Here is a 22,713-nt window from a genome sequence, read left to right on the forward strand (position 1 = left end):
AAACGATACAATCTATTCAAATATTGTGTTCATTAATACAGTACAATAAAATACAACACCATACTGTATATTAATGAACCACGGGAAACAACCATCCGGAACAGAGGGTAGGAATTCAAGATTAATATTGAAAATTATTATCAAGTATATTCCTAATATTTAAAAAATCATGATATTTTACCTATTATAGAAGCATAAGTGGTATCCTTGTCAACCACAAACAAAAAAAAAAAAAATTCATACACATCTGACGAGTATAGTACACACATACATAGGAAAGCAATAGAAAAGGGGACCCACATGTTTTACCTTTTTAAGTGTTCAACCCATTGCTCCATGCACAGACACAACTCTAGAATAATGTGATATGAAATTGTGATCCACCGATTGTTTTTAAATTATTAACTTTGTCTTTTAAGCTTACAATTTGATCCACATGTATGCTGCGGTCCTACCAAAACTGCCTCCCTCTAAAAATCCCTCACATTTTTTAGGCTCATTATCACTTAGGCCCTTATTTTGTGTTGCTGTTTAATTTTTGCCCCCTCAAAAAAAAATTATGGGGTATAAATTTATATTTCTGCATCATAATATCTCACAAATTATGTTCTGTACTATTAAAAACTTATGGCCACTAGCCATAAAATTTAGGACAAATAACAGTCTATGTCTATTTGGAAAAAATATTTACTCGAAATGACTCATATTTTTAATATTACCCAAAATGACCCTTTTATACATTATTATACACTTTTATATAAGATCGACGCATTATTTTCAGTAAGTGTATAATGTTATATATCGTGTGTATAAACACTATTGTAAAAAAAGTTAGCTATACATATGTAAATTAAAAAGATAATTATGTGGATATAATATTTTATGTTGGATTTTATATTATTGAAATTATTCCTAAAATTAATTGCTAAAGGCAAAAATTAAATACCAGCCCATTTGAAGGACAATTCGTGCAATTTCTTCCATTTTTTAAGTTTTTAATTTGTAATAGACAAATTCCCTTTTTTAAAACTAAATTAAATAGCGAGCTATAATGAAGAAAATTGTCTTACACCCTATCCAACATCTCAATCATGTTAATGACAAGAATCACCTCACTAATTTACCAATTTCAAATATTTGCTTATCAAATTTTATTTTAAGGTTAATTTTTTATGTCAATTTGATCAACTTCTAGAGCAAATGAGGAATCAATTTACCTTTATATGACTTAATAAATGTTTCATTAAAAACAAAATATCTTACAAACCTAATATCTTATAAACGGTACAACATATTTATTTTGAAAGATGGAATTTTTTCTTTCAACAATTTGTGAAAAATATAATGAATTTGGCCCATAATAGTAATATGAAAAATTGAAATGATTAGTAGTGTGCTTCAATATTTTTACAATGATAGGATCCAAATATTTTATTAGGATAAAGTTTTTAATTTGTAATAGACAAATTCCCTAATAGTTTAAAAGATAGGAGACAATTGGAAAAAAAATAGGACATTTAAAGAATGATAATAAGTTCAGAAAATGGTAAAGGTACGCTTAGAGAAAATTTAAAGAAGAGAAATTCAGGAAAAAAAAGAAATAACGATTTAAATTGAACACAAAAATCGCTAAGAAGTCATAAAACCAAAAGATTTAAAACTTATACCTTTGGGTAAGGATAAAAATGCACTAATTTTAGACACAAACATCTCACACAATGAAATTCGGTAAGAGAAGGTGTATTTCAAATCTTTCAATTGGAGAACCAAGGGAGGAAAGTCATATATGGAGAAGCAGACTAAGTAAAATAGTTTATTGATATTTTCAATTAATTGAATTATAATACTTTCTATAATAAAAAAATTCCATAATTATATTACTAAAAGGTACTCTCTCTGTTCTAATTTATGTGACATAGTGAAAAGTCAAAAGTAACAAGTAAAAGTGCACAGAGGAAATAAATATGGCGTCGAAGAATTAAAATTGAAGTGCATAAGTGTATACATGAGGAGAGAATAAATATTCAGTACTATGATATATATCCACCTGGGATAAAAAAATAGTTTAGTAATGTGGCCAAGTAATATGGGACGAGAGGAGTACTTCATTTATTAATTCTTAAAGAACTTGAAAAGTCAAAAATTAACAAGTATAAGTACACGGAGGAAATAAATGTGTCGGAGAATTAAAATTGAAGTGCATACGTCTATACATGAGAAGAAATAAATATTCAGTACTATGACATATGTCCACGTGGCGTAAAAAAGTAGTTGGTTATGAAATGAAAGATCTTTGAAACTTGTGGTCTAAAACAAGTCATAGGTATTTGTGCGGATTTAAATCATTTCATTAAAGGTAAAAAGGGAAGTTTCAAGTTAAATGATTTCAAAACATAAAAATATATCATTCTTTTTTAGACAGACTAAAAAAAAAAGTATGGTACTATTTTTTGTGTTAGCACGGGCTTTCATCATCTAGTTTTAAGAGAAAATAATCAACATACTTTTATTAAATAGGGATAACTTAATAACTAATACTTTATATTTATTATTTTTATGGCATTAAAATGTGATGGAGGGAGTGATTATGAGAGAAAAATCGTTAGTTAGTTTTGGAATATGAAATCGTTCTTTTTTGAAGTATGAAATTGTTCTCAATGCAAGTACCTTCCTATCAAAAGCAGTTGACAAAGTCGTGTTTATGAATGTGTTCCCTCACTTCTGAAAGCGTCCTTCCTTCACCTCAGCATGGTCGGGCATACAACCACGAACATAAGTTGCACCCCCACTGGCTATCTTTGATTGTCTTGGTCGAAAAATCAGGGTCTTTTGACCGGGTTGTGACTCTTGTCCACCTATTCTTTGCGACGTTCTCGATTCAAGTACCTTTCTATCACAAGCAGTTGAAAAAGTCGTGTTTAATCGTCACGTACATGCTCTGTTACAGCTTCATTCATGCGCCAATCAATTAATGGTCGTCTTGTCCCGACTTTACCAGCATCAGAGGTGTACTAATCAATGTACACAACAAAATCAATTTTCTTTTATGATAAAATAAATCAAGTCACTAAGGATGTAATGGTTTATTATGTTGTGCACTACTTTCGTACATCACAGGATTATATGAAGAGTGATAATCGTCCCCCCCTTGGTACTTCACTTAGTGGCTCAACTCAAGTCTCTTCTCTTAACCGAATGGGCTTATGTCATTAAAACAAGTGAGAATGTCACGACCCAACTAGATGGCCATGACGGGCACCTAGAGCTAGCCTACCGAGTACCTCAACACGTACATCTCATAGTCATATCTGAGTGGGCCGTAAAGCTAACTCATAAATATCATATCTGGAAGGGGCACACACTCAAAAGATATATATATATATACACATGTGAATGTACATCATCAAACTGTGCCCATATGTATAAGTCGACATGACTGACAAAGATATATCAAAAACATAGACCGATGAGGTCCTAAAACATCTAGTTGTACACATCTGTCTACGAGCCTCTACGTAGAATACCTAACGTAGTAAGGACGGGACAGGACCCCGCCATGCCCATATATACACAAAAGAATTATACCACTCTGAGCTGCAACTCCAGAACAATGGAGTGCTCTTGGACCAACGCTGAAGGGGTAGCCTAAGAATCTGTGTCATCTCCCTGTCTACCTGCAGGTATGAACGCAGTGTCCACAAACAAAAGGACGTCAGTGCGGACAAAGTACTGAGTATGTAAGGCATAAGAGTAACATCAGAAAGACGTAAGAAAACTATAATGTGAGTGAAAGCAACCTGTATGTCTGAACTATCCCTGAGAGTAAATCACGTATGTAATTTCTATACATCTGAACTGCTTCTGAGGACTGATAATATGCATAGATACTGTGCATGCATGCATGAGGTCATACATATACATATATGCGTATATAACGCCTGTCAAGCCTATTTGGGCATTCCATCATGTCGTATCGGCCAGCATCATCATCATCATCTTTATTATCATCGTATCATCATATGACCAGCTAATCAGGCGGTAGTGCGTATATAACGCCGTTGCCTTCTCCATACCCCAAACATATATATATATATATATATAATACATAATATACGCGCATATAGCGCCTGAGGGGTATCGGGTTTGTATATGCATATGTGTGTATATATAAGTGCAATGCAATGCATAAAACATGATAGAAGTACAAGTGACTCTAAAGACCAAACTGGATCTAAGCAATATTTTCTGAAGATAACACTATGGATCATGAATCAAATGGATCATTCCTAACTCTAAGAGTATAACTATTATGGATTAACGTTACGTGTACGTTCGGTTCACAAGGATCATGCCAAAAGAAAGAAAAGGATACCTTACATACCTCGTCGTCTCCTTACCAATCAACACCTATCTTCTCGAGTTTGCAAATCTACATTCAAGGGGATTCATACTAAGGTCAAGCCATTGAGACTCTCATAAGGTCAACTAAACTAATACTTGAGCTAATGAAAATCGGACAACATTTCTTTATACCTTTTACTTCCACCAATCCTCCAAACAACACCCAAATATCAACAATAATGTCAACAACTCAGTAATTAAGAAATTATATACAATTTAAACTTAAATCAATCTAAGACTTCCTTCCAAATTTCCATTCATAAATCAACAACTACAACACAATACCTTATAACTTTCCCTACCATAATTTCCTTCAATTTTATGACTTATTAACCTCCAAATCAACTTAATATAAGTAAGGCCAAAGTCATAGATGGACCCCTGAACTTGTCCTGATTTTTCATTTAGACCCCTTAACTGAAACGTTGACCATTTGGACCTTCGAACATAAGATAAATTGTGCCATTTGAACCCCTCGTGAAATTTGGTACACGTGATGTACGATCCACTTGCAGTGACATGGAAAAATAGACCAGTGACATGGAAAAATAGACCAATAAAAATAAGCCATGTCAACAAAAAAAATTAATTTAAGAAAAATTAATTTTAAAATCTATTTAAATAATTTTAAAAAATTTGAAAAACCCAACCCATCCTCTCCGATAGCCCACATCATAGCGCCTCGTTGCTGTTTCAGCCTAACGTCGCCCCTTATCACTGTAAAGCAAACTTCAAAAATCTATTTAAATAATTAAAAAAATGGTGCCGCTTTTTTTTGTCGGAGATTTATTTAAATAGATTTTGAAAGTGGAGTAGCGGCGAGGCGGCAACGGCACATGAGATGTGCGCTATCGGAGAGGATGGTTTGAGTTTTTCAATATTTTTTAATTATTTAAATAGATTTTCAAATAGAGTTTTTGTTAAAATTAATTTTTAATGATTAAAAATTTTAAAAAAAGAAAAAATTTGGTAACTCACGCTCTGTTTAAAGCAGTGCACTGTGCGCGTGTGCCCACTGGCACGAGGGGTTCAAATGGCTCATTTTATCTTATGTTCGAGGATCCAGATGGTCAACGTTTCAGTTAAGGGGTCTAAATGAAAAATCAGGATAAGTTCAGGGGTCCATCTATGACTTTGGCCTATAAGTAATAAAAGGAAGAGCATACCTTATACTTGAAGAACTTCACTCACACAATCTTGTTTTTAAACCAAATCCACCACAGCTTCAGCTAAAAGCAAGGACCATCATCTTTCATAAACTAGCTTAGGGTTTTAAAGCTTGATTTTCACTTGATTTAGCTTAAGAGGTGTATGGATAAGTGAAAATGGTAGAGAGAGCTTGAAGAGTCTAGAAAAGTCTGATTTTTGTGTGGAAATAATGACCCAAGTCGTGTCTCATTTTAATTTATAAAGGAAGGAAAATTTCCACCGCCTGTAATTCAACGGCAAGGTCGACGGTTCGTCGACCATTCGACGGTCTATCGATTCGCAACCCTCGAATAGCGACAGCCTCTGATTCTCAGAAGGTTGTTCGACGGTGCGAATCGACTGTCCGTCAACTTGCAACAGTCGCGTTGCCCAGGTGTCACACTCAGTTTCTTTTGGTTCATTCAACCAATCTTCCCGATACTTGTTGAACATAACTTAAACTCCCATATATGTGGAATAATCATGTAGAATCTCTTATGATCTTGACAACAACTTCACTTTCTAACTCCACGTCGGCTATCTTATGGCAAAACTCAACGTATAAAATATGGGGTGTAATAGAGATGACATCCAATCGTTGTACTAAAATTTAAGATGGACTCTTCTGGTGCCAACAATGATAATACTAAACTTTCAAAAGAAAAGAAGAGAGATGGGATCAAGCTGTGAAGTTGGTAGCTGAAAGAAAGTTGTTCGTGGAGGTCAAGCCAGACCATAAGGAAAGAAGCTCATACTCTTACTGAGAAATGCTAGCTAGGATTGAATTTTACCTTCTAGTTCATTGCTTTAGGCCAGAAGATCCAACTAAGCAAGCGACATTGACTCAAGAAAGTCAATCAAACAAAAGCCCAGACTTTGGAATTCGCAGCCAATACAATGCATATTCCTTATGACTTGTGTGGCTCTTATAGGCTATCTGCCTCTAAACATACTACATGCACAGAACGACTTTTGCTTGGACTTGCTATCGGGGAAAAAGTATTACACTAGACCTTGGTAATGACACTCCAACAAACTCGGCACGGAGAAAAACATGAGAAGGATAAGAGGTAGCACCACTAGATCTTCAATAAGGCGGAGATTCTCGTATTCCGTATGTTAATGTTCATGCAGCTCGGACGAGTATTATAGTTTATATTGTTATGACTATAAATAGTTTTTTGTTCCTATAAACGAACATTCCCTTACTCTTCGCTCTAGCGAAATAGGAAAAAGCCTATGTGAGGCACATTTTGACTGTGGGATGCACCACTAGATCTTCAATAAGGCGGAGATTCTCGTATTCCGTATGTAAATGTTCATGCAGCTCGGATGAGTATTATAGTTTATATTGTTACGACTGTAAACAATTTTTTGTTCCTATAAACAGAACATTCCCTTATTCTTCGCTCTTGCGAAATAGGAAAAAACCTATGTGAGGCACATTTTGACTGTGGGATGCTCATTTAACCTCTGTATTCATCTTGTTCCTTATTTATCTAGATGCGTTGCCTCCAAAAGTTTTTGTTGAATCAACTTCTATTTCAATCCATGTTGGACCAATCAATATACTGATAATCAAGTCTTCAGTCAATTGGTGAAATACATTGCATCGACCTGAGAACTAAATATAAAACAGTGAGTATCAGAAAAAGGGTTAATTTTACCCCTCTACTATGGAAAAAATAAAGTAATAAACAGAAAACCAAAAGTAAAAAAATGCAATCAAGAAAATAGAAAAAGAGAAAGGGGTGTTGCGAGAATCGAACTCACGACCTCTCGCACCCGAAGCGGAATCATACCACTAGACCAAACACCCATTCGATTTTTCGTCTTCTGATCTATCTTATTTCTACTCGAACAAAAACTCTCCTCTTTCTGCAATTCCTTATTGAAAATTGATTCATCTCCTGTATTGTACACAAAATCGGACTTAGGGTTTACAAGCTCATCTTCCAATTCCAAAATCGTCAATTGAAGTCTTTGTATAATTTGATATTCATTCTTTCTGCTCAGGTCTTGTTAATTCTCTGTCGATTCCACAACTTGTTCTGAACTTAGCGAGTCCAACAACAGGTCCAATTTCCAGAGCAATGGATCAATCCAGCAATCAGGTAATCTTTATTTGTTGTTGTTTTAGGGCTTTTCTTCTGTTTTACTGCTCTAATCTATATTGATTTAAGTGCTTGCTACCTTTAATGGCGAAATGCAGGTTGTTGGAGTTGATAATACTTTTCGAAAAAAGTTCGACAGAGAAGAGTATTTGCAGCGTGCTCGTGAACGTGAAGAGCAGGTCTTTTAATCTCATAAATTATTTTCTATTTTTTTTTTTTTTTTTTTTCATGTTTTAGTTATTTACTTGTTAATTGATATGGTTGATTTGCAATTTGATGCAGGAGGTGGAGGGTCGGAAATCCAAGTGTAAGACGATATAATTATTACTTGTCATTTCGGATTTCTTTGCCTTGGGTGATTTTGTTTAGTAGTCTCTCTTCCTTTTTTTATTTTTATTTTTTATTTTTTTTAGTTTGGCTAAGACCTGTATGTTAGTGTATAGATACATTTGATACTTGAACAATCTGCAATTTGTGGTGAAATATAAAATTATCTACTGGAGGAGTGAAAAGTGCTAGAATGATGTAGGATCAAGGATGAATATAGAAGATTGATATAGCTGATCCGAACTAGTTTAGGATGGAGTGTAATTAGTGTAGGATATAGAAGATTGATACAGCCGACCCAACTAGTTTGGGATGTAGGTGGGATTGATTGATTGACTGTTATATCATTAGAGCATGAAAGTTGAAACCTTTTTGGTGCAGCAAAAGGACCTCCAGTGCAGAGGAAGCCCTTGAAACCAAGAGATTATCAAGTGGACCTCGAATCTCGTTTGGGAAAGACTCAGGTTTGCCACTAATTCTTTTCTTTAATTAAGTCGTCACTATTCTCTGTTGTTATTATGATGTTTTTAATATCAGTGCAAATTGAAGGTTCTTTCTTTTCTGAATTGTGTGAGAGAGGAATATCTACGAGATTAAGAGAAGCTTATGTGAGTTTTGAGCTGTTTATTTGCATTGACCGTGACTTTCTGTTCAAACATTGAGATTTTTTAGTTGCTTTGTGTCATCTTAATTTCATTTGAAGATCTTTAGCCTCTTGAGTGTGTGATGTTAAGTCTTTATTTATTTGCAAACCATCAGCCAAACCTCAATTCGTTCATGTTTGTAGTGGACTACAAGCTGTAATGTCTAGTCTCATGATAAAGACCTTGCTAAACGAAAGGTTACATGTGTTGCGGCGTTTGTCCTTTTGGTGCAACATTAATTTTGTACATGATATATATGAGATGGTGAATTCTGTCAGTTCCCTTTGTAATTTAATGGGAAGTACATCCAGCACTCTTTTGGTGCTGGTTTAAATGAATTGACCATTTGATTAAATGTGGAGAGGAAGGGGGTAAACGGCTGATAACCTGAAAGGATTCCTCTTTTATTAATAGAACTGTTATTGAGGTAGCACCATAAAGCAAATCTTTACATACATGACTCCATGGAAGAGCTCACCTACTTGAAAGTTCACAATAAGAAGTGTCCTAAATCAATATGTTCCATTCTTTGAAGTGGTTGCTTTCTATATAACTATTTGTACTTTATTCTCCTTCTAGGAGTGGAATATCTTTAGTCATCATAGAAAAAGGTTTGTTTCCTACTGTCTGATAGTAGCTCTGATAGTAGCTGCGGAAAGATAGTCTACACTTCTTTGGTAATTGAGGATCAAATGCTTCTCACTATAAGCATGCTCTAGCTAGAAAGAGATGTTGTGAGGATAAGAAATAACACTCATCTTTTGTATAGATGCGTAGATGGCTTATTCTTCTGTTAGTTGAATTTTTGGACCCTACGAGGGTAAGGATGTAGCAGTCATTGTAATATCTTCCTTTGTACTTCTTGCAGTTCCTTCTTGGTACTAGCTTTAATAAAATTACCTTACCTTGTCAAGAAAAACTATAAGCATGCCCTAGTTTGAGAATGAGACATAGTTAATTGAATGGTCGATTGATTTAGGGGCTGAGGACAAGTCGAACAAAGCCAATAAAACTTGGGAATGAGAAATGTAATCTTGTACCGAGCCCATGATCAAGCTTCTTTTGGGGCGTAAATCTAGTTGCGCTTAATTTATACGGAAAATTATTTTTTTATTTTTGTGTCAGTAGTGTAGCAACACATTCACTAGCATTGCAGGTAAGCCTTAACACATTCACTAGCATTGCAGGTAAGCCTTAATAAAGAAGGATCTTATGAGGGGTAGGGGTTAGGGTTATGCAGAGCAGTCTCCCATTGCTTTCACAAACCAGTGGGAACAATTTTCCAGAAAGATGAGTTTTCCACGGTGATAAGTCACCAACTCATTAGTCTTTGAAAGCCTTAATCTATGGAACTAACATATACTTGTCCCCCAATGCATACCTCATTGGAAGTGGCACACAAAATAATCTCAACATGCGGGTCATACAAATTGAAGATTCTAGAAATTTTGGAGATTGGCATTCACAGCCTTTATGTCTTAATCAAGTCTTGTATGTACCTTCATCTGCATCCCTTTTCGTGATGCTGAATATATGGACTTGGATATCTGGTGTGAGACACAAGTTAGAGTTTGGTTTGTTGATAATATAACATAGAGCATCCTTGTGCATCAATCTAGAATGAGATGTATGGGGATTGGCTTTCCTTCTTAGGATCTACTACCGGGGTATGTTTTTGCGTAATTACTTTAGTCTTGGGTTGCCTTTATAGGTTCTCTTTCGCTAGGTCAAGTTCTAATCATATTATCAGAGAAAACAAAGTGCGTCATAACTCTGCACATGATTATCTCTAAGAAGCCTGAACATTTAACAAACAACATACCCAGTGTAATCCCACAAGTGAGGCCAAGAAGCCCAAACATTTAAAGGCTAAATATGTAGAAGATCCATCTCAAAACAATCTTCGTGAGATCCATCCCTATTCTCCAGATTAGAAGGGCAAAAGAGGATATATTCATTTCATGCTTTCGAGCTCCTCTCTGTTGCTTCTTTTCTCCCTCTGGGTCTTGAATGCCATTGCTTGCAGATATGCTTTTTGTTGTAGTATCTAAATTCAACTTGTAGAAATAATTTAATGTCAGCACGTGTTGCTCATGTACTTCAATTTTTCATCGATTTCTCATTTGTTTGTTATCCATTTCTGGCAGGTGGTTACTCCGATTGCACCATTAAGTCAGCAGGTATTTTCCAATGCTTTTGTTATTTACATGCTAATACCTAATTGCACCGATGCAATTCTCTTTCTTCTGTATTTGTTATTTCACTTTGTTGTTGGCAAACAACAAGGACATGGTCCATGTATTGGAGTAACAAGTATTGCACCAAATAAACGTGCAAATTCCTTGAAATTATCTTGTAAATTGGGAAAATCCACTTCTTATTTGGGTGCTAGACTGCTTTCTTTGGAGTTGCTGACCTGTATGGAATGCAGTTTCCGGGCTACTTCTCAACCCTTTTAAGCAGTACTCTAGCGATCTTTTTTCTTAGAGTTAAATGAAAGGCAATACTTGATATGGTTTTGTTTGTTGAAGAATTTTTTCAATTAAGAACTGAATGACGGGTGGCTGTTCGCCATAGAATGTAATCAGGATATATTTTTGTTTGTTCATTGCCTCATGATAAAATCTTGTGTTTGCATGATCCTGCTGCATAATTGAAATTTTATGATATCTTGTGAACATTAGATCATTCAAAGATCATATGTTAACAATCAGTTGAAGAGTAGGGACATATTTGGTCCCTAGAGGTTTTTGATAAATAATGTTCTCATAGATAAGAAACTTGTGTTTTGAAAAAAAGAAAAAAAGGAAAAAAAAGAAAAAGAAAATTGTGTTACAACTTCTTGTGCATGTCATGACTTCAAACACCTTACAGTGGCCTGCTTAGTGTTCACTTATATTTATGTTTCTTTGGTATGGTATGATACTATCTCTTCTTACATATAAAATTTGCAGGCTGGATACTATTGCCGAGTATGTGAATGTGTAGTGAAGGATTCTGCGAACTACTTAGATCATATCAATGGGAAGAAGCGTACGTCGTATAACCTTCTCACTTGTTGCTGTATATCGCCCCTGTGGCCCTTACTAAAAGCTGCTTCAATGGTTTTATACTCAATTGATGTGTTTTGTTTTTTTCAGATCAACGAGCTTTGGGAATGTCCATGAGGGTAGAAAGGTCCTCCCTGGAACAGGTGGGCTGAATATAATGTGTTGGCAACGAAGTATAGGTTCTATTCTATATTGACAAGTAACAACTTAAACTAGGAATATAATCTGATAAATTAAAATTTTGGTTGAACTTCAGATCACATTATAAACTTGGACAGAAAAAATGAGAGAGAAGGCTAGAATGGCATGCCAACCAATGTTCTAAAAGGCAAAGACGCAGGCGCAGCATCTTATCTATATGAAGTGGGCTGTAGACCTTACAAATTTTCAAATTTTTAAGAACAAAAGTAACATCTAAAAATAGATAAAATGTGAAAGAATGTAAAAGTAATTTAAAATTGTATGGAACCCAAAAGAAACTTTCTTCAGAAACTGATTTAACACACTTAGGTATCATAATATATGTTTACAATAATAATAATAATAATCTAGCCACCAAATTCTTAATGATAAAGTAACAATTTTAAAATAAAATGACGCGGGCATTGGGGCGCAATCCAAGGCGTAAGTGCCCATGGAGGGTAAAGTATGAACATCTCAATGCATAAATAGAGTGTGTGGAAAGTATGAAGGATGCGAGTAAAGTTGAAATTTGTTTGGAAGATGTCAATACACTAAGGAATCTTATGTGGTAAGTTAATTCTATACTGAATCCAGCTAATTCCTGAAGTACTTAATCCAAAAGAAAAGCCTACTAGTAATTTCAAGAAATAGTTGCATATTGTGTGCGCTATAAGTGAGCACGGTGGAAGATTCAGACTATCCTTGCTCAATGTTTTAGACTCTAGATGATAAACATATCTGGCTGAATTTCATTTTCAACTCCAATTATTTTGCTTCAATAATTTTAAATTTCATGATTCTCAGGTCCAACAACGATTTGAATCGCTTAAGAAGCGTAAAGATCCAGGAAGCTTTACTGTGCAAGGTAGGGATCTTACTTCTTTTATAGGTTGAGTACCTTATATGTAGTAATAGCAAAGATTTTCAGTCTGTGACTGATAAAAAAAATGTCTGCTTTCTTTTAGTGGGTAAAAGGACCAGGATGCACATATTGAACTGCTATTGACCATCATTCATTTCATTTGTAGATTTTGATGAGCGAATGTTGAAACAGCAGCAGGAAGAGGAAGAAAGGAAACGTCTGCGCCGAGAAAAGAAGAAAGAAAAGAAGGTTTGTAGTTCTGTGAAGCTTACTTTTGGATATTAGATTTGGTAGACTATGGTAATGATACCATGAGGCAGATTTTGGTCATATACTTGTCTGTCTATCCCTTCCCCTCTCCCTCCCTCTGGCAGTTCTTTCTCTAACAAACTTCCTTTTATGGTAACTTTGGTGATTTGTATTGTTATCCAGAAAGAGAAGGTTTTAGAGGAGGAACCTGAAATGGACCCTGATGTTGCAGCTATGATGGGATTTGGAGGTTTCGGAACTTCAAAAAAGTGATTGCCGTTGGCCATCAATCTCTCGCAAGAATAGCTTAGTCTGGAGTAATCTGCCAGAGGCTGGCATTTTATTTTGAAATGGTCTAAGACGTGAGATAGAGAATCCCATTATAGGTAGTTGCCAGGCAGAGTTTTGTCAATATCATGTTTGTTAAGCTAGCCTCCAGAATTTTCTCGACTAGTGATTGTTCCCATGGTTGGGACTTCAGAGTATAAATGTCATCTCTAATTGTTCATTGCGGATTGAAGTTTCCAATCTTTCTGCATCATTGTTATCCATATTGTAGATTATCTCACATGGTTAAAGAGTAATTTTCTTTTTGGTCAAAATCCAGCTGATGAGGAGTATGCAGGAATGTATGAAAAATTCTCGACAAGAACGTAAACTGTGATTTTTTTCCTGTAACCTTTATTATGTATATTTACGGAGCAATGAATGGCGAGGCGTATACACGAGGGAACTGAAACTCTGAAAGGATAAACAATCATAACTATTTCATTTTCGAGGTTCCGCACATTCCAGATACTCTTGTATAAATATTTTGCGTCGATTGTCAGATAACAAAGCCTTTTGAAATGGAAAGTTAACAAATTCTTTGTATTGTTTTGGATTGAAAAAAAGTTGAATATGAACATAAGAAATCACAGGCACACGAGGGGTAACCTAACAATCAATGAAGTAGGCAGAAATCATGAATGACTAGTGTTCAACATCTTAGCATAGACAGACAAAAAAAAAAAAAGGCTAGTGATTTCTTTTCTTCTGCTTAACTTTTGAGAATAGAGTTAATGATACTTGTTGCAAAGTGGAGGTGAATTCAGGATTGAAGCTTTTAAGATTTTTAGCCTAGAAATTATTTTCTTAAAGTTACGGATTTTAGATGAACCAGATACCTGAAAGCTCCATCCGGCTCAGTAGGTAGCCTGTCTTTGTAGTCGAAGTGCCCAAAGAGAAAAAAATGGAAGATGCACGAGCAATTTCCTGGAAGATGAATTTTGAATAACCCGATTTCCATAGGCAAATGAATTGCGATGAAATGGTCTTTCTTCAAACTAAATAGAAGCACTTCCCGCCAAAGGTTAAGTCCTACTGCACTATCTCAATTATCTGTCTCTTTGCTTCTTGTTGTTGTTGTTCATATGAAGAGAGGTAGCCGAGAAGTTGAGCGGAGTATACTCCATCTACTCCACGGCCAAAAATCTCGAACTCAACTCACTCAAATCCATGGCCACATCCTTCGCCACAACCTTCACCACTCTAATCAGCTCATCTCTCACTTCATTTCCATATGCGCCTCTCTTAACAGAATGCTTTACGCTTCCCTCATATTTCAACACTTTCAAAATCCCAATATCTTCCTTTTCAACTCCGTCATCAAAGGTTACTCCTTAAATGGCCCTTATCAAAATTCTGCCGTCATTTTTTCCTCTATGAAACGACGTGGCATTTGGCCTGATGAGTTCACTCTTGCTCCTTTACTTAAAGCTTGTGTTAATCTTGAGGATTTGAGATTGGGTCAAGGTGTACATAAGCATGTGCTCTCACTTGGGTTTGAGAGATTTGGGTCGATAAGGGTTGGGGTTGTTGAGTTGTACTCTGGATGTGGGAGGATAAATGATGCGAAGAAGATGTTCGATGAAATGCCTCAAAGAGATGTGATTCTTTGGAATTTGATGATTAAGGGTTATTCTCAAACTGGAAATGTGGATATGGGATTTTTGTTGTTTAGGGAAATGGGTGAGAGGACTGTTGTTTCTTGGAATTTGATGATTTCGTCGTTAGCACAAAATGGGAGGGAAAAGGACGCTTTGGAACTTTTTCATGAAATGAGGAATAGTGAGTTTGAGCCTGATGAAGCTACTGTAGTTACTGTGTTACCTGTTTGTGGTCAATTAGGAGAGCTTGATTTGGGAATGTGGATTCATTCTTATGTTAAGTCTAAAGGCCTTTATCCCAAACTCGTATCCGTTGGCAATGCATTGGTTGATTTCTTTGGAAAATCTGGTGATTTGGAGACTGCTTTTACGATATTCAAGGACATGCCTAGGAAAAATGTAGTTTCTTGGAATGCGGCGCTATCAAACTGTGCTTTTAACGGGAAGGGTGAATTGGGAGTCCAATTGTTTGACGAGATGTTAGATGAAGGTGTGAGACCTAATGATTCGACTCTTGTGGGTGTTTTAGCATGTTGTGCCCATGCAGGTTTGATTCAAAGAGGGGGAGATTTGTTTGATTCTATGATTGCTAATCATGGTATAGAGCCAACAATTGAGCACTATGGATGCATGGTTGATCTTCTAGGTCGTGGTGGTTGTCTAAAAGAGGCTCATAAACTGGTGAAAACCATGGCAATGAAACCGAATGCTGCTATATGGGGTGCATTGGTTAGTGCTTGTCGTACTCATGGTGAAATGGAGCTCGCCGAATGTGCACTCAAGGAACTTATTAAACTTGAACCTTGGAATTCCGGTAACTATGTATTGTTATCCAATATTTATGCTGATAGAGGAAAATGGGAAGAAGTTGAAAAGGTGAGAGTGTTGATGAGGGGAAATAGCATTAAGAAATCACCAGGACAGAGCACAGTTGTTTGATCGTTTGTTGACTTTATTCATCATGTGGCTAGTCTTTAGCTGCACCCTAGACTATTGGGTGTTTGCTCATTGCATCAAGATATGGCCCCTTGCTTCTATGAACAGATCTTTTCCTCAACTAAATCAATGAATGGCAATAATCCCCAAGGAGAGAAACATATTGAAGGGATTTTGACTTTCTTTGAACTTTGAATGCATGAAAGTGAATTGAACTTGAAGAACCCCGCTTTGCAGTTTAGACAGTATGATGCAAGTCTAAAGTAAAAAAAGAGAGCTCCATATGGCCTTAGCTCTGAAACTGGAATTTGGTTGAGCCATTTTTCCTGGCTTTTATTCCCGTATGATTTAACTGTTTTGTCTCACTTTTTTTTTTTGATTGGGAAATTGAAAGCAAGAGGGGTTGAGTTGCTGATAGTATTTTGTGAGTTATGGCAGTAATGTTATAGTTTAGACATGGGGTAGAAGAGGAGAATGGAAAGAAACTTGCTAGATGTGCAAGTCACCACTTCTAGGCTCCATCTCCTGTTTCCTGTTTTGTTGTATTTCTCTTCAATTGATGTACTAACAAAGAGTAAAAAAGATACTCCTAGTTAAAAGATCAAATTGGGTCTTTTTTCTTCTTTTTATAAGCGAAGAAATGGCCAATGGGTATTTTCTCTCGTTTTCCTTTTTGTTGAATTTTCACAGTTCGAATTTGAGGAAAAAAAAGCAGCATGAAAAAAAAGTGGAGATGCGGGGTATCGATCCCCGTACCTCTCGCATGCTAAGCGAGCGCTCTACCATCTGAGCTACATGCCCGTGTATTATGTGTTTGTTTGTTTTGCATTGTTGGCTTGTTTTTAACAATATTAAGGTTACCGGTTCACATGTCAACACAAATCTCAGTCTTGCAGATTAGTGAGACCTCTTTTAAACAATTCTTGTACCTGAATATTCTTAGGTACTTTGAAAATCGCTGCTTTTAAACAATTCTTGTGTACCTGAATATTTAGGTACTTTGAAGACGCGGTATACGCAGCTTTTTGGTCGAGAAAAAACCCGGTATGCATATCTAGCTTGTAAACATTATCTCAATGGACTGACAGACTTTTCCGCAGGGTAAAGGCGTTAACTGGAACGTTGAAGATCCACAACGAACACCTTGTGATGAGAACAGGATATAGGTTTAATTAATTATAATTCCCCAAACCCTATATAGACAATAAACTTTGTTAAACTTTTGTATATATAGTCAGAAAGCTCCTGATGGTAATATACATAGCAGTCTTGCCGTAACAAAGTTAAATCAACGGCTGGATTTTTTCCTGCTCATCTGGATCTGCAAATGAGTAGGAGATGAGTATTTTGATTGCTATTGGTATTTGCTAGTGAACCACCCACCCCTAATTTACTTTTTCTCTATGGAACATCCAATAATTGGGACGAATAAGAACACTTCAAGGAGCTAAAAACGGAAAAGAGGAAACAAGAACTATGAATGAAAAGGAAAGTGTAGCAAAATGTAGACTAGACATATATGTAATAGAACACTGTTTTATACCGTTTCACTGAAAACCTGGGAAAAAACAGAAACTATATAGCCCATAGTGATAAACAGACATCTTGAACTTATCCAGTACAAAAATAACACTTGATAACAGAATAACAAATGTCACTTCCTAGACCGATTACTTGATGTACTGAGACAGCCACCTGAAGCCTTCTCCATATCCCATTTTGCGGACTATGCTGCACATGAACACCTCAAGTGGACGGACATTGGAGTCTGCCAAGTTTACCTTCCCCTTGCCAGTGGTGACGCCTGTTAGCCCCAAATGATAACGCAGTTCATCTTCTGAGGCAGCATAAGGGATATCTATCTTGTTACCCAATATGAGAAAGGGAACAGTGGCCAAGGACTCATCAGAGAGGAGAGCATCCAGCTCTTTCTTAGACTCTGCAAACCTTTCTTTGTCATAGGAGTCCACCAAGTATACAACAGCATCCACCTTCAGAAAAAAGGAAATCTTATAATAAGCACAACACCAGAAATTAGTCAAATAGCACTTGGTACTTCATAGAGAAGATAAATGAACAAAATTCCATTTTCTAAATCTAGATTTTGCAGGCAATTGTTTTCAGACTAGTAAACATTACTAGGTAAGAGTCACATGTGCCATGTTTCAGAAGTCGAAATAATAACTTAGATCAGGTCTGATAAAATCTAGTTTCGGGAAAAAAAATATAAACAGTGTTCATTTACAAAGGACTTCCCATCTGTGTCCCCTCTCTGCTGTTTCAATTGAATATCATAATTAGAGATGCCCATTGGACAAGCTTCAAATGTACACGATTGCAAGAAAAGTGAAATAGTAAATACTTGGCTATATCACATAAAAACTGGTCCTATATCAGACTGCTAATCCGCAATTACCTCTTTTGTATTAATATTCACCATATAAAGGTAATCTATAGAAAATTCAATTTCATAAAATCAATATTAATATGACATCAGGAAATGTCAATTCTGAGAATTGTACCAATAACAATGACAATGGACACAACTGGTGAAAATTTTATTAGAAGAAATTTAACAACAAATAGAGCTAACTTTGCTTGGACATGGATAAAAGATCTTAAGTTAGTCAAAGGATACTCGAGAATTATAAGAAAGCAGAAGAGAAAGCAATCGGGAAGAGAGTAATTATTCACGTCTTATTTGACACCAGAACTTCTTTACACAAGTGATGTCCACACTCCTCATTGCGGGAGAAATGGCTTTAGCCAGTCAAAAGCTGCTTCTTGGGTAGCTAAAACTTAAAAACCAAGAGATCTATTATAACTATGTTTTCCGTATGAAGATTCAAAAAGAATTTCCCAAATGAAGTTCTGCATCAACCAATATAAATTTATGTCTATGGAGAGGGTACTATTGAAACACCCCCGGAAAAAAGAAAGGTGCTATCAGAGAACTCCAAATATCAATATATGCCTCCCATGAATCAAATAAACAGAGAGAGGTCTACTTGGGATTATGAAGGCACTGAAATTCCTGTCTAGAGAAAAGACTAGGAAGTTAAGTTGCCTAGAAGTTAAGTTGCCTAGAAGTTAAGTTGCCTTACGCATTATACTAGTAATAATACAGAAACCTGAATTTAAAGTTGATATCATAGATTTTTTTTGGACAGGAATATTACAGAATTTCTTAAAGCGTGTTGAGGATATCTATACTGATACCAGAACTTTTCTTGTAAAAGCATCTCAAAAGTTTAAAAATCCCTAAAAACAAGAAATCATGAATGAAGATGGGGCAGCGAGACTAGCGCTCTCTCCCTGGAAATAAAGAGCAGTTGATGGGTGCGCAGAAATGAAATTAGCAATAGCAACCTGCAAGGCACTTGATAGTATTCTGTCATCAACATTTGTTTAACACTGAACCAGCTTACAACATTAATGGGACAAGAAGATGAAATCACAATAGATTTGTCAATTTTTAAGACCATGTTAAAATGGCATCACTACATAAATCTGAACATGCAAACACTAATGGCATATTCCTGTGAAAATGATAGCTTTGCAAGTATAGAACCAAAGAGCACCACTGCTTAACAGAACCCACTCAAGTATCAACCAATAACAACAACCCTAAGAAACAAGAAATACACCATTTACAAGCCAAAGATCTAAATTAAAACAAGAAGAGAAACAAAAAGCAAGATACCTTAGCATAATAATCTTTCCAAACACGGCGAGCAATCTGATGACCACCCAAATCAAATGCTTTGAACTTGATCTTTCCAATACTCAGCTCCTCCGATGTTGGGTATTGTGTTGGCTGATGTTGAACCAATCTCTGCAACAAATTCATAACCCCAAATTTTCAGATTCAAATTACAAATAACCAATAACCGAAAAACAAGTCTTCTCAAACTAATCAACATGATAATTTCTTTCCTTGTAAGAATAAGACCCAGAAAGCAATCAGGGAATTCAATTTCAAGTCAAATAGGAAATTTCAGAAAATCAGAACAAGCTCAATTCAGAAAGAAAAAAAAAAAATCAACTAACTACATATGTTCTTGATTTCTTTACGGTTCACCAACATAGAGTGATTCTGATACATATAATCATAAATATGCAAGTTCAAATAAATACCGCAAAAATTGTATGGTAAACATATTTGATGGTGGAAATGAAACAAAAAAGGGGCAATAACCCGGCCACAATTTGATAATCCTCAATTTCAGATTCAACATTACAAATAACCAATAACCCAAAACAAGTCTTCTCAAACTAATCGAAATGTAAATTCTTTCCTTGTAAAAACAAGACCCAGGAAAAGCCACATCAGAGAATTCAAATTCAGATGAAAATCATATGAAGATCAATTCAGGAAAAAATTAACTAATTACACACGTTGTCAAACATATTAAAGAAGAACTATTCCGACATATATGATTACATGTAGATATGTAAATTGAAACTAAACAACAAACATATATATTAGGGGAAATTAAAGAAAAAAGGAAAAAAGTGAGAGACCTCATCTTTCAACATATGGAGCAAGGTGGTTTTGCCGGCATTATCGAGGCCCAAAAACAAGATCTTAGCCTCTTTCTGCCATAACCCTAGGGTTGCCAGAATTCCATAGAACCAATCTACCAAGAACATCCTTCTAATTCACTTTTCCTCCGATCCGATCAATTCTGATCTAACAAGAAACAAATCAGTATTTCAAGGAGAAGCCTGCTTTTCACGTGTTTCTCCTCCTCCAAACGCTAACACCTGGCTGGCGTAGAGAGAGAAATACTGATTGATGGTATGCTCCTTTTTTTTGTCTTCATATATAGGTGCCCAGCCCTAGTCAAACCAAACGCCTCCTCACCTGTGCTGTATTCGAGTACTTATTTATAAAAAAATACAAATACCCCCGAATATAAATGATGATTATGTTTTTACCTTGCGATTTCCCCAAGAAATAATTCTTCCGTGATAAAAGAGTGGTAGGATACCAACTAAGAATCAACATATCTAATTTTTGGCGTAAATAGGATTACTGATTTTTTTTAAATTTAAGAAAATTAATAGACTTGTAGTTAGAGGTGGATCTAGGATTTGAAGGTGACGGGTGTCATAATTTTCTTTAATATATATCTTATTAGGAACGTGTATTTTGGGTCAGATCTATTTCTTTTTAGTTCATTCGGGTCAACTTAATAGGCTTTTTTTTTATTTGCAAATATGAAAATTACATCTCAAAAATCAAGAAACGAACATAATTAGCATCTTAAACAAGGAATCACACTCATTAACACCCATTAACAATGATAAAATCAATATTTTCACCAAATGACTTGAATCTCTTATGTATATTAAAAAATGAATTTTTGCACAAGTAAAATAACATCTTGATAAGAGAAGTACACCAATCAAAATAAGAAAAATAATAGAAAAACTCTTTAATAGGTAAATACACTCCATAAGTAAATGTAGAATTAGATAAACTATAAGTTCTCAAAAATAAATCATAAATTTCATGTTTTTTCTAAGCAGTGCTTACGAAATTTCCATCACAATTTAAGTAGTAAAGTGATTTAAATTGAATTTAACAATTATAAAATAGCATAAATTTTTATAATACACTCCCTCCGTCCATTTTTATTTGTTCATTATATTAAAAATATATGTCTTTCTTTACTTATAAGTTATATAGTTTGAAAAACCAATACATAATTTACCATTTTACCCTTATTATTAAGTACTCCAATTCATTTCTCATTTTATTTATTGCTTATTAAGAGTGTCCCAAATCAAATATAGACAAGTAAACATGGACGGAGGGAGAAATAAACCCAAGAAATTATAAATAAAAAAAAATGAATTTTGATCTCAATCCAAAATTCCCATTAAGACCCAAGTTTTTAGATTTAAATACTCAGAGTTTTGAGATTAAGAGAAATGCTTAATTTAAGGAATTTTGAAGTTTCTATTTGTGTGTTCTTGCTAGAGATCACAGATAAAATAATAGAAAAGAGGAAAGGCAATATAAATAATAAAAAGATAAATAGAAAATTGGGAGGGCCGAAAAGCGAATTCTTACAAAGGAAGTAAAAGCATAAAAGAAAAACAGAGTCGAAAAATGTTCAAGATAGATTCAAACTTGTGTCTAGTCTAATTTGATGTACCTTTATCTAATTTAAATTTATTTGGGGGTGGCAGGATCAAATATTTAATCTAATTTAAGCAAGTTACAACATAAGTATATAAAAAATTTATTAATTGAGGGGGTGCCATGCCACCCCACCCTAAGGGGTGGATCCGCCCCTGCTTGTAGTAGTCTATTAGAATTATTATTTATTTACAAAATTTTAAATATTTGATATAATCGCTGTAAAAGATTTTTTTATTTTGGACACAACAATAATATGTCCAACGACGAAGTAAGCAGAAAATAAGTACTGGTTAACTTATTTGTTTATTTTCAAACAATCCATGTTTGCGATCGTTTATCTTTCTAAGCTGCTCTCACTATAGAGTTTTATATACATTTTTCAGGAAAATCAAACTGCAGCTGACTCTATAGTCTATATGTAAAACCTTGCGGCATGAGTCTTCCTCCAATGTAAATAAAGGAACTCGCCCTTTGATAACAAGCGAGGGTATGATAAATTTTGTTTTGTTTTGGCACATAGGCTTATGTAGCATGAAATCATTGGGTTCAACTAAACGTTTTAGTCTTTTAGACATAAGACATGGAACACATATCCATGCATGTCTATCACTTAAATTTCAAAATAAAATTATTGAATTCTGAATACCACACCTTGTAGTAATCACCAGTATCAAAGG

General features: G+C 35.1%; 3 protein-coding genes and 2 non-coding genes across 5 annotated transcripts; 2 read left to right on the plus strand and 3 right to left on the minus strand.

Annotated features, from left to right (window-relative positions):
• The first annotated feature begins 7,392 nt into the window (after positions 1-7,392).
• LOC132064346 (uncharacterized) lies at positions 7,393-13,526 on the plus strand. The gene is made up of 10 exons (XM_059457298.1): positions 7,393-7,703; positions 7,802-7,882; positions 7,986-8,010; positions 8,412-8,494; positions 10,822-10,854; positions 11,629-11,707; positions 11,815-11,867; positions 12,712-12,772; positions 12,936-13,018; positions 13,202-13,526. The coding sequence occupies exons 1-10, from the start codon at positions 7,683-7,685 to the stop codon at positions 13,289-13,291; spliced, it is 609 nt and encodes a 202-aa protein (XP_059313281.1). The 5' UTR covers positions 7,393-7,682; the 3' UTR covers positions 13,292-13,526.
• A 145-nt stretch (positions 13,527-13,671) lies between these two features.
• LOC132064345 (pentatricopeptide repeat-containing protein At1g09190) lies at positions 13,672-16,536 on the plus strand. Its single transcript, XM_059457297.1, has one exon. It carries the CDS (start codon positions 14,323-14,325, stop codon positions 15,883-15,885), a length of 1,563 nt encoding a protein of 520 aa, XP_059313280.1. The 5' UTR covers positions 13,672-14,322; the 3' UTR covers positions 15,886-16,536.
• A 74-nt stretch (positions 16,537-16,610) lies between these two features.
• Positions 16,611-16,683, minus strand: TRNAA-AGC (transfer RNA alanine (anticodon AGC)). Its single transcript has one exon. It is a non-coding gene; the product is annotated as a tRNA-Ala (tRNA).
• A 692-nt stretch (positions 16,684-17,375) lies between these two features.
• On the minus strand, positions 17,376-20,649 carry LOC132064347 (GTP-binding protein SAR1A-like). The gene is made up of 3 exons (XM_059457299.1): positions 20,407-20,649; positions 19,586-19,717; positions 17,376-17,873 (listed from the first exon to the last, which is right to left on the minus strand). The coding sequence occupies exons 1-3, from the start codon at positions 20,533-20,535 to the stop codon at positions 17,553-17,555; spliced, it is 582 nt and encodes a 193-aa protein (XP_059313282.1). The 5' UTR covers positions 20,536-20,649; the 3' UTR covers positions 17,376-17,552.
• LOC132065881 (small nucleolar RNA snoR83) lies at positions 18,776-18,897 on the minus strand. Its single transcript, XR_009416844.1, has one exon. It is a non-coding gene; the product is annotated as a small nucleolar RNA snoR83 (small nucleolar RNA).
• Positions 20,650-22,713: the final 2,064 nt, after the last annotated feature.

This window comes from Lycium ferocissimum, chromosome 7 (assembly GCF_029784015.1).
Source record: "Lycium ferocissimum isolate CSIRO_LF1 chromosome 7, AGI_CSIRO_Lferr_CH_V1, whole genome shotgun sequence".
NCBI classification, from domain to species: domain Eukaryota; kingdom Viridiplantae; phylum Streptophyta; class Magnoliopsida; order Solanales; family Solanaceae; genus Lycium; species Lycium ferocissimum.

Excerpts from the sequence above, each read along its gene's own strand:
- LOC132064347 (XM_059457299.1), bottom strand. The coding sequence starts at position 20,535 with ATGTTCTTGGTAGATTGGTTCTATGGAATTCTGGCAACCCTAGGGTTA. Across the intron at positions 19,718-20,406 it reads TCCATATGTTGAAAGATGAG|AGATTGGTTCAACATCAGCC; the intron begins GTCTCTCACTTT and ends AATTTGTTGCAG. Across the intron at positions 17,874-19,585 it reads GGAAAGATTATTATGCTAAG|GTGGATGCTGTTGTATACTT; the intron begins GTATCTTGCTTT and ends TTTTTTCTGAAG.
- LOC132064346 (XM_059457298.1), top strand. The coding sequence starts at position 7,683 with ATGGATCAATCCAGCAATCAG. Across the intron at positions 7,704-7,801 it reads TGGATCAATCCAGCAATCAG|GTTGTTGGAGTTGATAATAC; the intron begins GTAATCTTTATT and ends GGCGAAATGCAG. Across the intron at positions 8,495-10,821 it reads CTCGTTTGGGAAAGACTCAG|GTGGTTACTCCGATTGCACC; the intron begins GTTTGCCACTAA and ends CATTTCTGGCAG.
- LOC132064345 (XM_059457297.1), top strand. The coding sequence starts at position 14,323 with ATGAAATGGTCTTTCTTCAAACTAAATAGAAGCACTTCCCGCCAAAGG.